General features: G+C 40.3%; 1 protein-coding gene across 1 annotated transcript in view; it reads right to left on the bottom strand.

Annotated features, from left to right (window-relative positions):
• LOC126109509 (ectopic P granules protein 5 homolog) overlaps positions 1–13,046 on the bottom strand; it is a 343,395-nt gene that overhangs the window by 70,136 nt on the left and 260,213 nt on the right. Inside the window, exons 32-33 of the mRNA XM_049914531.1 lie at positions 10,856–11,077; positions 2,212–2,372 (exon numbers count right to left, since the gene is read on the bottom strand). Of these exons, the coding sequence (XP_049770488.1) occupies positions 2,212–2,372; positions 10,856–11,077 (383 nt within the window). The remainder of the gene's footprint in view (positions 1–2,211; positions 2,373–10,855; positions 11,078–13,046) is intronic.

A 13,046-nucleotide genomic window follows, 5' to 3' on the forward strand; every position in this document is an offset into this window, starting at 1 on the left:
AGTTTGATTATGACCACCCTGTATGTCCTTCACCGTACTAATTGATGATTTTTGTATTTAAATTATCACTTAAAATCACATCATGTGAAGTACGCTGTATTTTGCATTGTGAAATATCAAATAATACTAATGATAAACGGGGACTGAAGCTGTATTTGATTGTGAATTAGTTAACTGACAAACTGGAGTTAAGTGAGTGCCAAGGTCTCGTTTTAACCGGAAATAACTAAGTCCTCAATTTATATCTTACATCTGAAGCACTAAACTGTTGGCCTACATTTTGTGGCTCTAAATGACCAAAATTCATTAAGTATAAGGGTTTTAAGTGATTTAATTCTAATTTTAAGTGTTAAGCCCGTTGCAATGTGTGATGAGTGTGTATATTGCTGTACGTAAGTCTGAAAGGGAGTGGTATGTGAAGGTAGTGAGTGGATTGGAATTCCACTGGGGTAATTGCAGCGGGGAACTGACTGGGGAACTCGACGAGGCTCTTCCGTGGAACTGTAGGCTCCGCTAAAAAGACAAAAGCACCACTGAACAGCATGCAGAGACTTGTGGCCATCAGCCCGAATTAGACTACGCAAACTTTGAACCAGATATGTTGAAAGTGGAAAAAGATAATGGAATTGGGTAAAGGATGAAAAGGGAACAGTTCTTCAACTTCTTCAAGTACATTTGAGCTTTTCATATCTAATAAGTTTGACTTGTTGTGTGAAGTAGGAATGGAACAATCTCATCCAGCTGTAGCTCACAGTAGGGTTCAGAAGATGTCTAGCAAGAAATTAAATGTGGACCAGTAACAAAAGAGATTAAGAAGAGAAGAGTCCGCCTGCTAGATAGTAGCCATAGCAGGGGTATACCGTATTTACTCGAATCTAAGCCGCACCTGAAAAATGAGACTCGTCTTTCCCTCTCCTTCCCTCTTTCCTGACGAAGCAGCTGTTGGTTGCGAAAGCTAGAATTTTGTGTGTATGTTTGTGTGTCTATCGACCTGCCAGCGCTTTTGTTTGGTAAGTCTCATCATCTTTGTTTTTAGATATATGTGTATAATGTAGATAATATCTGAAAAACATTACATGAATAAATGTAAAGAAGAACAGCAGTTAGTCGCAGAAATCTTTAATTACATCAAGACACAGATTTTGGCTACAACATAAATCATCATCAGTGTATTACCATAAGAGTCATATAGGCACAGACATGTCAGAGTATAAATTTGTGCCAATTGATGTTAGTATTTACATGGCAGCAACTAGCCATGTATAAGAGTCATATAGGCACAGACATGTCAGAGTATAAATTTGTGCCAATTGATGTTAGTATTTACATGGCAGCAACTAGCCATGTAAATACTAGCATCAATTATCACTGACATATCTGTGGCAACATGACTCTTCTAGTAATGCCCTGATCATGACTATGTTATAGCCAAAAATGACATCTGCAATAAATTATGGATTTCTGCAGTTGACTGCTGTCCTCCTTTACATCTGAATGTTCAATGGTTACTTTGTACCAGTGATACCCAATGGTTTCCCGTTTAATTAAACTAACATCTGAATTTACCCGATTTATAGTCTAAAGACTTCTTTACATTCCCTATGTGAAACAAAAAATGTGTAGACCATGATTCTCATCACCTCAATAAGGTGCTGAATAATACCAAAACAAAGTTTCCAAAATTGGTTAGAACACACACAAAAGTGTATAAATGTTTTTAGAAATAATAAAATGTCTTGTATGAACAATGGAAAATCCAGGATGGGATAATGACAGTATTATGAAAAAGATAGTTGTTACTTATCGCATAGCAGAGATGCTGAGTCGCAGATAGGCACAACAAAAGATTGTCAGACAAAGCTTCCGGCAAACCAGGTCTTTGCAAGTTACGTTTGCACAAGTGTGTGTATGTGTAGGTTGTCTGTTCTGTTGAAGACCTGTTTGGCCGAAAGCTTTGTTTGACAGTCTGTTGTTGTCACTATCTGAAACCCAACGTCTCTGCTATATGGTGAGTAGCAACTATCCTTTCCATAATATTGTCAAAATGCTTTGTATCAAACAAACTTTTTCAAACTTAAAAGATGATCCACAATTATTAGTTGAGAAGTGGCAGTGGTTAAAGCTTCCAGTGTTGTTCAAAGGGGAATACACACAGGAGAAATAACAGCTTGCTGGTGGAATCTCAATCACAGAGTGTGGAGTGGAACCCACCTTGAGCATCAGCTCCAGGTCATTGAGTCCCGGCCAGAAGCGGTCCCAGGACAGTGTGAGCAGACCTCCGTGCAGGACATTCAGGATGTAGTCCTTCACTGCCGCATGGGCAAAGTTGTTCACATAGAACTGCCATACAAAACTCAGCATGTTGCTGCAGCCTGAAACAGAATGGGAAACTGGTGTTTAATCACTCCTCACTAGCAAAGCCACTTTAGAAGAAGCACGAGTTAAGATTGAGAAAGGATGGGACTAGAAATTGGTCATGGCATTTGAAAAAGAACTATCCAAGTATTCAGTCCCATATGATGACATAACATCAGTCTTGTGTAAGGGTGTCAGACTAGAGAGAAAATGCATCCAGTCTACGAAGGAGACTGCTTCCTGCTCACCTGTGTGTCCCATGTTAGAATATTGCTTGAGTATGTGGGACCTGTACTGGATTGGACTAACAGGAGGTACTGAATGTACTGAAAGAAGGATGGCACATATCTGCAGCAAGAAAAACAGTCTAGGTTGCAAATCATGGCAGAAGCTTTACTTGCGAGTTTTGCCTTTCTGAGGCATCTTCAGAATTACTGCATGGGAAAAAAATAAACAGAAACAGATTAGGGTATAGCCCTACCTAGCAAAAGAAGATGCTAAAAAAGTTTTAAGTACTATATTAAAAAACCCAGAATGAAGGGAGTTTGGGAATGCGGGTCATTAAAAGCCAAAATTTTTGTATGCACCCAGAATGGAAAAGTAAAAACTATAATTTTTTTTATGTGGGCCAAATCTGGCAATGAAAAGCTAATTCATAGTGGAACTGTACAAAGGCTGACAATTCTTACCTTTGGCAAAGCATGCAGCAATGCTGACATAGGGCCACACTTATAATCTCAAAACATAAATATTGCAATACAGATTCTTTTCGTTTATTTTATTATTCAATATCTGGAGATAATAATTTTTACTCAAGATTTTCTTTTGATGATAAGGGTGTAGACGTCGTGAATACATAACAACATATGTGCATGATACGTAAAACTGGCAGACAGGAAGCTGCCGATGCAGCAGATAAAGTTCAGTGTCTCAAGCACAATAAATATGAATAAAGTGAAACATGTAATGGTAAGTAAAACCAATGAAATGAAACAGAGATTTAAAATAAATGGTGAAAGTACACTGAAGTGACAAAAGTCATTGGACTGCAATATGAACATATACAGGTGGTGGTGGTAGTATCACATACAAACGGTATAAGAGGGCACTGACTGCTTTGGCAGGGTTGTAAAAACTCCTTATCTGAATGGCTTTGCCTGAAACAACTTTAGCTTGTAAAAGGAAAACAAGCGCTACTTGCCATAAAGTTGGTAAAGATTGTGTTGCCATGCTGAACTGCACTAATTCTACAGGAAACCACAAAATATCCCTTCTGTTGATAGGAAAATTTAAAAAAAAAAAAAAGAAAAAAAAAAGAAAATCCTGGCTTCCAAAAATGTTAAAAAAAAATTCTCATCTTTTATACAAATCAACCACAGGCCTGGATGACTGGTATTTTGTTTCATGAATGATAAGATTCAATTTTCATGCCTGAAGCAAAAGAATACCAAAAAGTCACGTGAAAACAAGGGTGTAAAGTGATGTTAACTCTGCACAATGCACCCACCCCCCAATAGAAAGCCTTCTTGGTAGAGAAGCTGGATGCACCTAAACACTCTTCTGCCACCAAATGTAACGAATTTGCTACAGCTAATGGACCAAGCATTTATCAAAACTATGAAGCATTATGGAAACAAGTGTTGAGGAAGCCTTTGACAGAAGATGGAAATGAAGAAGCCACTGTGGCTCATCACCAAAAACTGAATTTAAAAGAGTGCTCTTACATGATGCATGATGGCAGAAACATGAAATCTGGTGAAGATAACACATTAAAAAGAGCTCGGAATAAATTGAAAGACATTTCAACCAACTGAAAGGCATTTAAACCAGGTATGAGGTACAGAAAAAGACAAAATGAAGAAGCATGAAAAATAAGAGGAAGAAAGAGAAGCAGTAGAGGACAAAATATCACTTGAGGACACACAAAGGGTCCTTTCGGAAGTTCCTGGATGTTACAATTGTACTGCAGAAGGTATAGGTGAGTGGCTTACCTGTTATTCTTCAGACCTGGGATTCCAGATCCTCAGTGACTATGCAATCATTCGAAGTTTAAGAGAAGAAACTGATGGCCAGGAGGATGACAATGTCACTGAACCAGGTGAGGTACTGCCAGCTAGTGAGGAGTTTTGAGTTTCTCGTCACTGAGCTAACATGGATGGAGCAGCAGCCAGGGTATGACCGTATGCAGGTGCTCAGCATCAAGCAGATGCGAGACTCAGCTGCACAAAAATGACTGAAGATGGCGAAACAACTGACTCCAATCAGTAGGTTCAAGAACTGATTTTGTATTGTACAACACTGTACAAAATCTAAACAACATTGTTTTGTAGTCATTAAATTAATATCACGGTAGTATGTATACACAAATGTAGTTTTCTTGTAAAGAAATGACATGGTTTCATGATTTATTCAATTATCTGAGTATTTGATTATGTGGATGGGATCCGGCCCCAAGTCATACAGATAATTGGAGTGCTACTGTATTTATGGAATCATTCTTCCTGCACCAGACACACAATTGGAACTTGAAGAAACTCTAATATATGGTATCATAACAAATACCACCTGTCATGTACTTCACTGGTTTGCAGAGCATGTACACAACCAAAAACGTTATGCACCCACAAAGCTGAGGCAGAAATAAAATGAAACTTCACGGGTCGAGAGGATGTCTGGTGTGTGATCACAAAATCGAGTCAAATTTACAGATACCTTAACAGTATGAGTCCACATATCAAAATGATGTTGCACCCTCTCTGCCCAGGATGAACACACTGTTTCTGTTCAGAAGGGTGTCACATGGCCACTGTATCCTCTCCTGAGGCAAGCTGAACCATAGTCGTCGTAGCTGGCCCTCAATATTTGGGATACTGATACTGGTGTGGAGTTTATATTTGAGCTGAGGGGGGGGTAAAAAACCAGATAACACTGCCATAGGCAGAGCTTGGGTAGTACACATTTCTGTCACTTGGAATGTGAAACGCAACTCATTGCCACTTCAGTGCCATCTGTGTTGTCAACCTGGCTTGTTCTGTTCTTACATGAACAATGTGCAGCAGTGAAATTTTGTTTTCTACTCAGTAAAAATGCTGCTGAAACTATTTTAATGTTGAAAACAGGTTTTCTCGATTTAAAAGTGGCTACATGTTGATTAATGACAAACCTCATTCCAGATGTCCATCGACTGCCCAAATTGACGAAAATATTGAAAAAGTTCAAGAGCTTGTGCTCTCTGAACACTGACGTACAATTGAACAAATGTCGGAGATCAGTGGGTTATTTGTGAGCTCAGCTCAGCAAATTTTAACAGAAGATTTGGGAATGAAAAGGGTTGCTGCCAAGTTTGTTCCTCGGCCTCTGACTGACAATCAACAGGAACATCGAGTTGGAACATGTCGTCCTTTGAAACAACAGCCTGAAACTGATCCAGATTTTCTGTCAAAGAATCATTACTGGTGATGAGTCACAGTGCTATAGTTACGACACAGAAAAAAAGCAACAGTCGAGCCAATGGAAGATGTCACCATCACCTCGTCCCAAAAAATGTCGTCAAGTCAAATTAAATATCGCAACAATGCTGATTTGCTTTTTTGATGCCAAGGGCATAGTTCATTCAGAGTTTGTTCCCCCAAGTCAGGCCATCAGCCATCTTTTATTTCGAAGTTTTAAGATGATTGCACAACAGTGTTTGTCAAAAAAGACCAGATTTGTGGCAGATGGGAGAATGGTTCTTCCATCACGACAATGCACCTGCACACACAGCCATCTCTGTTAGACAGTTTTTGGCTAAAAATGGCACACTTGCACTGCCCCAAGCACCTTACTCACCTGACGGAATTCAGTGTGACTTTTTCTTATTTCCACACATGAAAACGGACATGAAAGGAGACCGATTTGACAACACTGACGAAGTCAAGAAAAAAACTAGGGAGGAGCTGTTGGTCATTTGTAAAGATGACTACAAAAAATGCCTCAAACATTGGAAGTACCGATGGGAAAAGTATATTCGTTGTAATGGAGAGTATTTTGAAGGGTTAAGGTTATGTTATGAACAATCTGAAAATATATAGCTTTAAAAAAATAATTTTGTGTGTGTGTCTATTGAGGACTGATCTTGGGATCTTACTGGCCACGGGTGTACCTCCACATCAAGCAAACACTTCACAGGCACGTGTCATCTGCAGATAACATTGACCTGTCGAAAAATGCCAACACAATACTGTCATAAAAGAGTTAATACTTGAGAATGCAGTATGTGCTATGAAAACTCCCTCATCGCAACCAGTCATGACCTGAAGTCATACCTGATGGCTCCCCACCCCACACCCTGACACCTCTCTCTGGGATTCCAGGTCACTGCTATACTCACTGATGCTGGCAGTCTAGGTAGTGCAGAACTGCACTTCATCAATGAATGCCATTCATCAGCAGTCCATGCCTCCCTGTCACAGCACAATTCCAAATGCAGCCATATGTGCCATGGCCTTAACAGCAGCCTGCATATGGGACAGTAATTCTCTAGTTTGACTGCTGCTAGTATCCGACCGATGGTTCACAATGATGCAGAATGTGGCAGGGAGTCCGTTACTTGTTCTCAGTTGGCAGGTAAAGATGTGAAGGGGTTATGATGTGTTTTGTGTGCAATATAAATGGTCCTCTCTCGTGGTGGTCAGATGTGGTCAACTGGAACCTTGATGACTAGTATGCCACCCCTCACATTCCCATGCAGTCCAGTGTAGTGTAACACATCACCTTGATGACGACATGTGTTGCACAAGCATTTTTTGAACAAATGACGATTGTCACTATAAAAAGTTTATTTTTATAATGTATTAAGTAAACTACTGTTTGGATGTATGTTTTATTTTTGTGCACGAGTCGTGAGATGGATTGATGCAGCGTATCTGAGAGCTAGGAAAATGATAAATATCATATTGTATTCACAGTACCTATTGGTCAGGAGGTTTATTCCGTGTCATCAGTTCCTGCCTGAGATGTGGTGCTTGCCATAGAGGAAGAGTGGCCATGTTTTTCCTATCTTCCGCACAATGTAATAGCTTTGTAATGCACAGTTATTGTAAACAAGAGTACAGTGTACGAGGCATTTTTAATGAGAAGCCTCTTATTTATTTTGAGACTTGGATGTTGGATGCGTACTGTTAGCTTCCAGCAGTAACTGCAGCACTTTGAGAAAAGAAGTTCAATCAGAAGAGATTGGCAAGTGTTCTGAAACAGTAAGGTGTACAAGATTGAATAACAGGAATTCGTAGCTCCCGATCAGACTTTACTTCACCACCCCATAGCACAGTAAAGAACAAGTGGAACAGCGCACCAACATCAAGCCACTGTCACATCTGAATGTCTCACACATCTGGATATTGCACAACTTGACAAGCTGGCCAAATGGAGACCAAAGCGAGGCCCCTTTCAAACTCTGTCAGGAGCTGATAATGCTGTCTCACACGAGTACACAGCATCTCCATGTCCTTCACAGTGATCACTTAACGTCTGGCACTATCCACACCTCTTGTACAGCACATTAGGGGTGGTAACAATATTAAACATGAGCAACACAAATGCATTAAGGTGACCGATCCATTTGCCACAGAGAATTGCAACTCTCAACATTTACATACCCAGTAGAGGCACGTACATACATGAAGTTGCATCGACATCTAACTACATTTTCTGGGTGCTTTACTTTTTTTTTGTCAGGCAGTATATGATTGTCATTAGAAATACTCCATCTGAATGAGCACTGAGGATCTGAAGGGTATCCTGTGTTACAGCTCAAAAAAACAGTGATCACAATTGAAGAGTTATAATGCTAAGCAACAAAATGCAATTTCTAGATTATTCAGAATAAATGCTAAGCAGGTAACGTGAACATAAGTATGTACTTGCTCATTGACTTCAGGAAGCAAGTTATCACATGACAAGATCCAAAAGCAACAAATAAAAAATGAGTTTCCTAAGTAAATTTGCACTGAAATGCCAAAAAAGCTACATCCACCATGCAAGTTATGTAATACTGTATTTGTACCTCTAGTAATCATTTTACTGTTCATTCTTGGCACAATTTGCTGTAAAACTGTTCGTGCACCTCGGGTAGGTATTCTTCATACTCCTGAAGTTTCTTTTCTTCTCTGAAGACAATCCTTTTGCACCAGTAGCCTCAATGAATGTGATTGTTTTGAAATCTTCACTTCACCATCTTTTTTCCAACACTCTTATCATAAAAAAAAATAAAAATAAAAATATGGCATTTCAGTCTTTGATCGCTATTTTTTATTTTCAATGACCGGTTTCAGGCTAGCTGCCCATCTTCAGATCATATATTGCAGTTACAGATTAACTTGTCAGTACAGAACTATTGGTTCACTGTCATGACACCCCCAGCTCCCTACCTCAAATTGTTCAGTGAAGCCTGTCCTGTTAAATTTTTGCACACTGTCATGACAGTGAACCGATAGTTCTGTACTGACAAGTTACTCTGGAACTGCAATATATGATCTGAAGATGGGCAGCCAGCCTGAAACCAGTCACTGAAAATAAAAAATAGCGATCAAAGACTGAAATGCCATATTTTTATTTAAAGAACGATCGCGGAAGACAATCATGTCTAGTTTTGATAAACTCTTATCATTTCCCATCCTTCTATTACAGCCACTACTACTACTGCTACTCCTACTCCTACTCCTCCTCCTCCTCCTCCTTCTTCTTCTTCTGACCCAGGTGTGGTGATTTTAATCCATGAGGCAGTACTTATACTACCCATAGTTATGTTAATGACCTATCAGGTGCTTTCTGAAAGTCAATAAAATAACTGCCTTTCATCTGAACAACTTGAAATGGTTGCTTATTGTGGGTTGTTGCTAAGATGTTCATTACAACATGAGAAACAAAATGCTTCTTCACCTTTGCTCTTTTATTCAATAAATGGAACATCACAGTCACAAGCTAAAAAGCTGAGGCCAGAAACAATTGCGTTCTATTGACGCACAGGTACCACCACCAATGAAGACATGCCACAGACAGGCTACAAAGTGGCAGGACCATGTTGGAGAGTATAATCCTGATGTCCAGTATAGACAACTGATCTAACACAATCTGCATTTACCCATTTAGCATGAACAAGTCATAGGCTTACTTCTCATGTCATCTTCTGGCTTTTGTAGAACATACAGCAGCCATCATAAGAGGTAGCCCTTTTAGTATGTAAAAGCCCTGTTCACATACCATCTAATAAAATAGAAAAAAAAAATTATACAAAACTGACACTTAGCCCCTTTAGAATGATAACCCTTCAATTATGCTGATTGCTCTGAATACCGGCAGACAGGAAAGATGAAGGTAATGTCATACCACTGCATTTGAGTCAGCACACAGGATCTGGAAATGAAGTCATTCTGCAATTGTGTCCATATTATTTTGTCCAGCTCCTGTTACCATTAAGGGAGGTTTACTGTCTTTGGCCCAAAAAAAGCATGTTCTTTGAGAATTTTTTTCTCACTGTGTATTATAGATATCAATGTCAAATTTGGTCAAAATGTTTACTGATATTTTCTCTACAAATTGGAACTTTTTTGACCAGAAATGGTGAAGAGCATAGGCGGAAGTGCCGTCGGAATGAAACAAAATTTTGATGTAGACCTCCATGTGCGGTATGTCAAACGTCAGCCGGCTCGTCTGAAATCAAAATTGAGTTGACTTTAGCAAAGTATATAAGATTCTTTAGGAGTTTTACCTCGCTTAAGTTATTTGGACCATAGGAAACAAAAAGGTGTCCATTTGAAGAAAACTAGGCTTTTCTTCATTGATTTTTCGACTTTGTCGGCCTAGACACTTTAGTTAGCTTTGTCAGAAACAAAGAATCATGCCAATCAGTTCAGTAGATTTGAAGTTACCACACCGCGCATAAAAAAATGTCTTTTTGAGAAAAATGCATTTGAAGTTTTGACTACATTTAAATGCAATATTATGCAACGTACATTCAATCTGCTATTCTAGGTCCATCAACTAGTCCTTCCTCTTCCTCATAGAGGGCATTCTGGGCCATCCTGCGCTGCTCCAGAGCCGCTCGTATGGCCGGTGACAAGCAGTGTTCGGCCGCTTTAATCTGGTGGTTGTCCGAATGCTCGGCAAACTGCGTCGAATAGAGTCTCAGGGTGACGTCCAATGTTGTCATGGCCTTCAGAATTGCTGAATACCCTTCACTGAACCTGCTCACTGCCAGGAAAGTCACAATCCCCACAGTCTTCTCACTAGAATGCAAATGCTTGGGGGCTAACTTCCAAACACACGCGTTCAAAATTTCATTTGATTTTTGTGTGTTTCCTTCAGGGGTGGATTCTAAATACTTTTATGGGTCCAAAAAGGCAATTTTTAAAAAAATCGATTTTTTGAACCAAAAGATAGTAAACCTCCCCTTAAGATGACACTTAAAAACCTTAAGTACCTACAATTAACTCTCTACAGCTACACACCTGCATGTGCATACCTGGTAGAGTGTCGAGCACGAACCGCACGCACTCCACAAAAGTGCCAACAAAGCGCTGTGCGTGAGCCCCGTCTGCCACTATCCACGGCAGCAGCACAGAGCGGTCGTCGGCCAGCTGCTGGATCCAAGCGGCGGCCGGCTCTCGCAGGTTGCGCGTCCAGTAAGGGGCGAGCCACGGCGAGAACATCTCACTCAGGGCCGGCCACAGGTGGCGTTCGCACACTGTTACAGGAGGAAACGAGTGTACGCTGACTCTCGCATATGAAATGAAGAACTACTCAGTCCAAATTTTACTAGTATTTTTATCAACAAAGTTTGGCGGGATTCAAAGTATAATATACCACGTGCTCAGAATCAGTCTGAAAACTAGGAAGGGAGTTGCAGGGTAGGTTGCGCTAAGAAATAACTGTTAAAAAATAAAAATTACAAAAAAGAAATAAACAAACAAAAGAATAAATAAATTTGGTATGTTGCACAATTTCTGAGTTAATAAGCAGTGAAGTTTGTCAGTCTGACCATAGTGTACACAAATTCAAGTGGCCTGCCAGATACGAATAGTGTCAGCTGTTCTCACAGCATAGATGACAGAGCACAAGACCGTTCAGCCTTTGACTCGGATTCCATCATTACTATTGTCCCGTGTCCAATTTTTGTATTGCTCTCTCTTTCAGTTTTAGGAAACCAAATTAAGAACACATTTGGCAAAACCATCTCTGGTGAGCCACTTGAACTTGCACGTGCAATGGCCCATTTGGTTTCAATGCAAGTTAACTTGGAAATGGCACACCACATCAATTTCTTTGCTTAACAATAATTTCTCAGAAAAACTTACTCTGCTACACCCTTACAAGCTTTTCAGATTGTTTCTGATCTATCTGTATGTTGTCAAACAGCTTATACGCTTTTAGAAAAACACATGGTATGTTGGTTTACAGGTCAGCTGCCATGAAATGACCACTTGGAACATTTGTTTTTACCAGTGAATGACATTTACACAGTCCTTGGTGTGTCCAGATTCACTCACAGTGGTTGTCATTATTCAAATACAACACAGTATTTTTTTCAGTTCATGTAAACCAGTTGAAATACATGGTGTACCATGATAATTTGTGCTGCTGCTCTAGCTACGTGAATAATAATGAAAACCACTGTGAGTGATGATGATGATTCCAGAATGAGATTTTCACTCTGCAGCGGAGTGTGCGCTGATATGAAACTTCCTGGCAGATTAAAACTGTGTGCCCGACCGAGACTCGAACTCGGGACCTTTGCCTTTCGCGGGCAAGCGCGCTACCATCTGAGCTACCGTAGCACGACTCACGCCCGGTACTCACAGCTTTACTTCTGCCAGTACCTCGTCTCCTACCTTCCAAACTTTACAGAAGTTCTCCTGCGAACCTTGCAGAACTAGCACTCCTGAAAGAAAGGATATTGCGGAGACATGGCTTAGCCACAGCCTGGGGGATGTTTCCAGAATGAGATTTTCACTCTGCAGCGGAGTGTGCGCTGATATGAAACTTCCGGGCAGATTAAAACTGTGTGCCCGACCGAGACTCGAACTCGGGACCTTTGCCTTTCGCGGGCAAGCGCTCTACCATCTGAGCTACCGTAGCACGACTCACGCCCTGCAAGATTCAAGAATTCAAAATTAACTCTGCACCAGTTAGTTTTGAGATGAATATGGGAAAAACTTAAGTCCTTAATCCAAATATACGACTATTGAAGCCCAGTCGTCAAATTCAGCTAGGGAAAGCCTGCCAAAAGGCACAGTTTCCACAAAGAATTGGGTTGAGCTAAGAGACATTTAGGGGGCTTCAGCTCATCCCAACCAACTAGGATGAAACAATTAACACAAAGAAGACGTGCACTATACTTGTGTCCTGTGAGTGGCAATGAGGTCTAGAATGACTGGACATACAAAAGGCAAGTGCTCATACATAATGGCATGAACAAATAGAGGGGAGGATGCTAGGCATCAGCTTTGAGGACAAGATCTGGAATTAGGTCATTACAAGAAGGAGAAGGAAATGGATAAAACAGAAAATCGCAAGAGTTACCAGGCTGAGTGGAAATGTGCCGACCACATAGTAAGGAAAGACACTAAAAGATGAACCAATAAGATGGTTTATTAGATATCTTGGGAACAAAAAGGGGGTGGGGGGGTTGGAGGAAATGGACATCTTCAGCTAAT

Source organism: Schistocerca cancellata, chromosome 12, assembly GCF_023864275.1.
Source record: "Schistocerca cancellata isolate TAMUIC-IGC-003103 chromosome 12, iqSchCanc2.1, whole genome shotgun sequence".
NCBI lineage: Eukaryota > Metazoa > Arthropoda > Insecta > Orthoptera > Acrididae > Schistocerca > Schistocerca cancellata.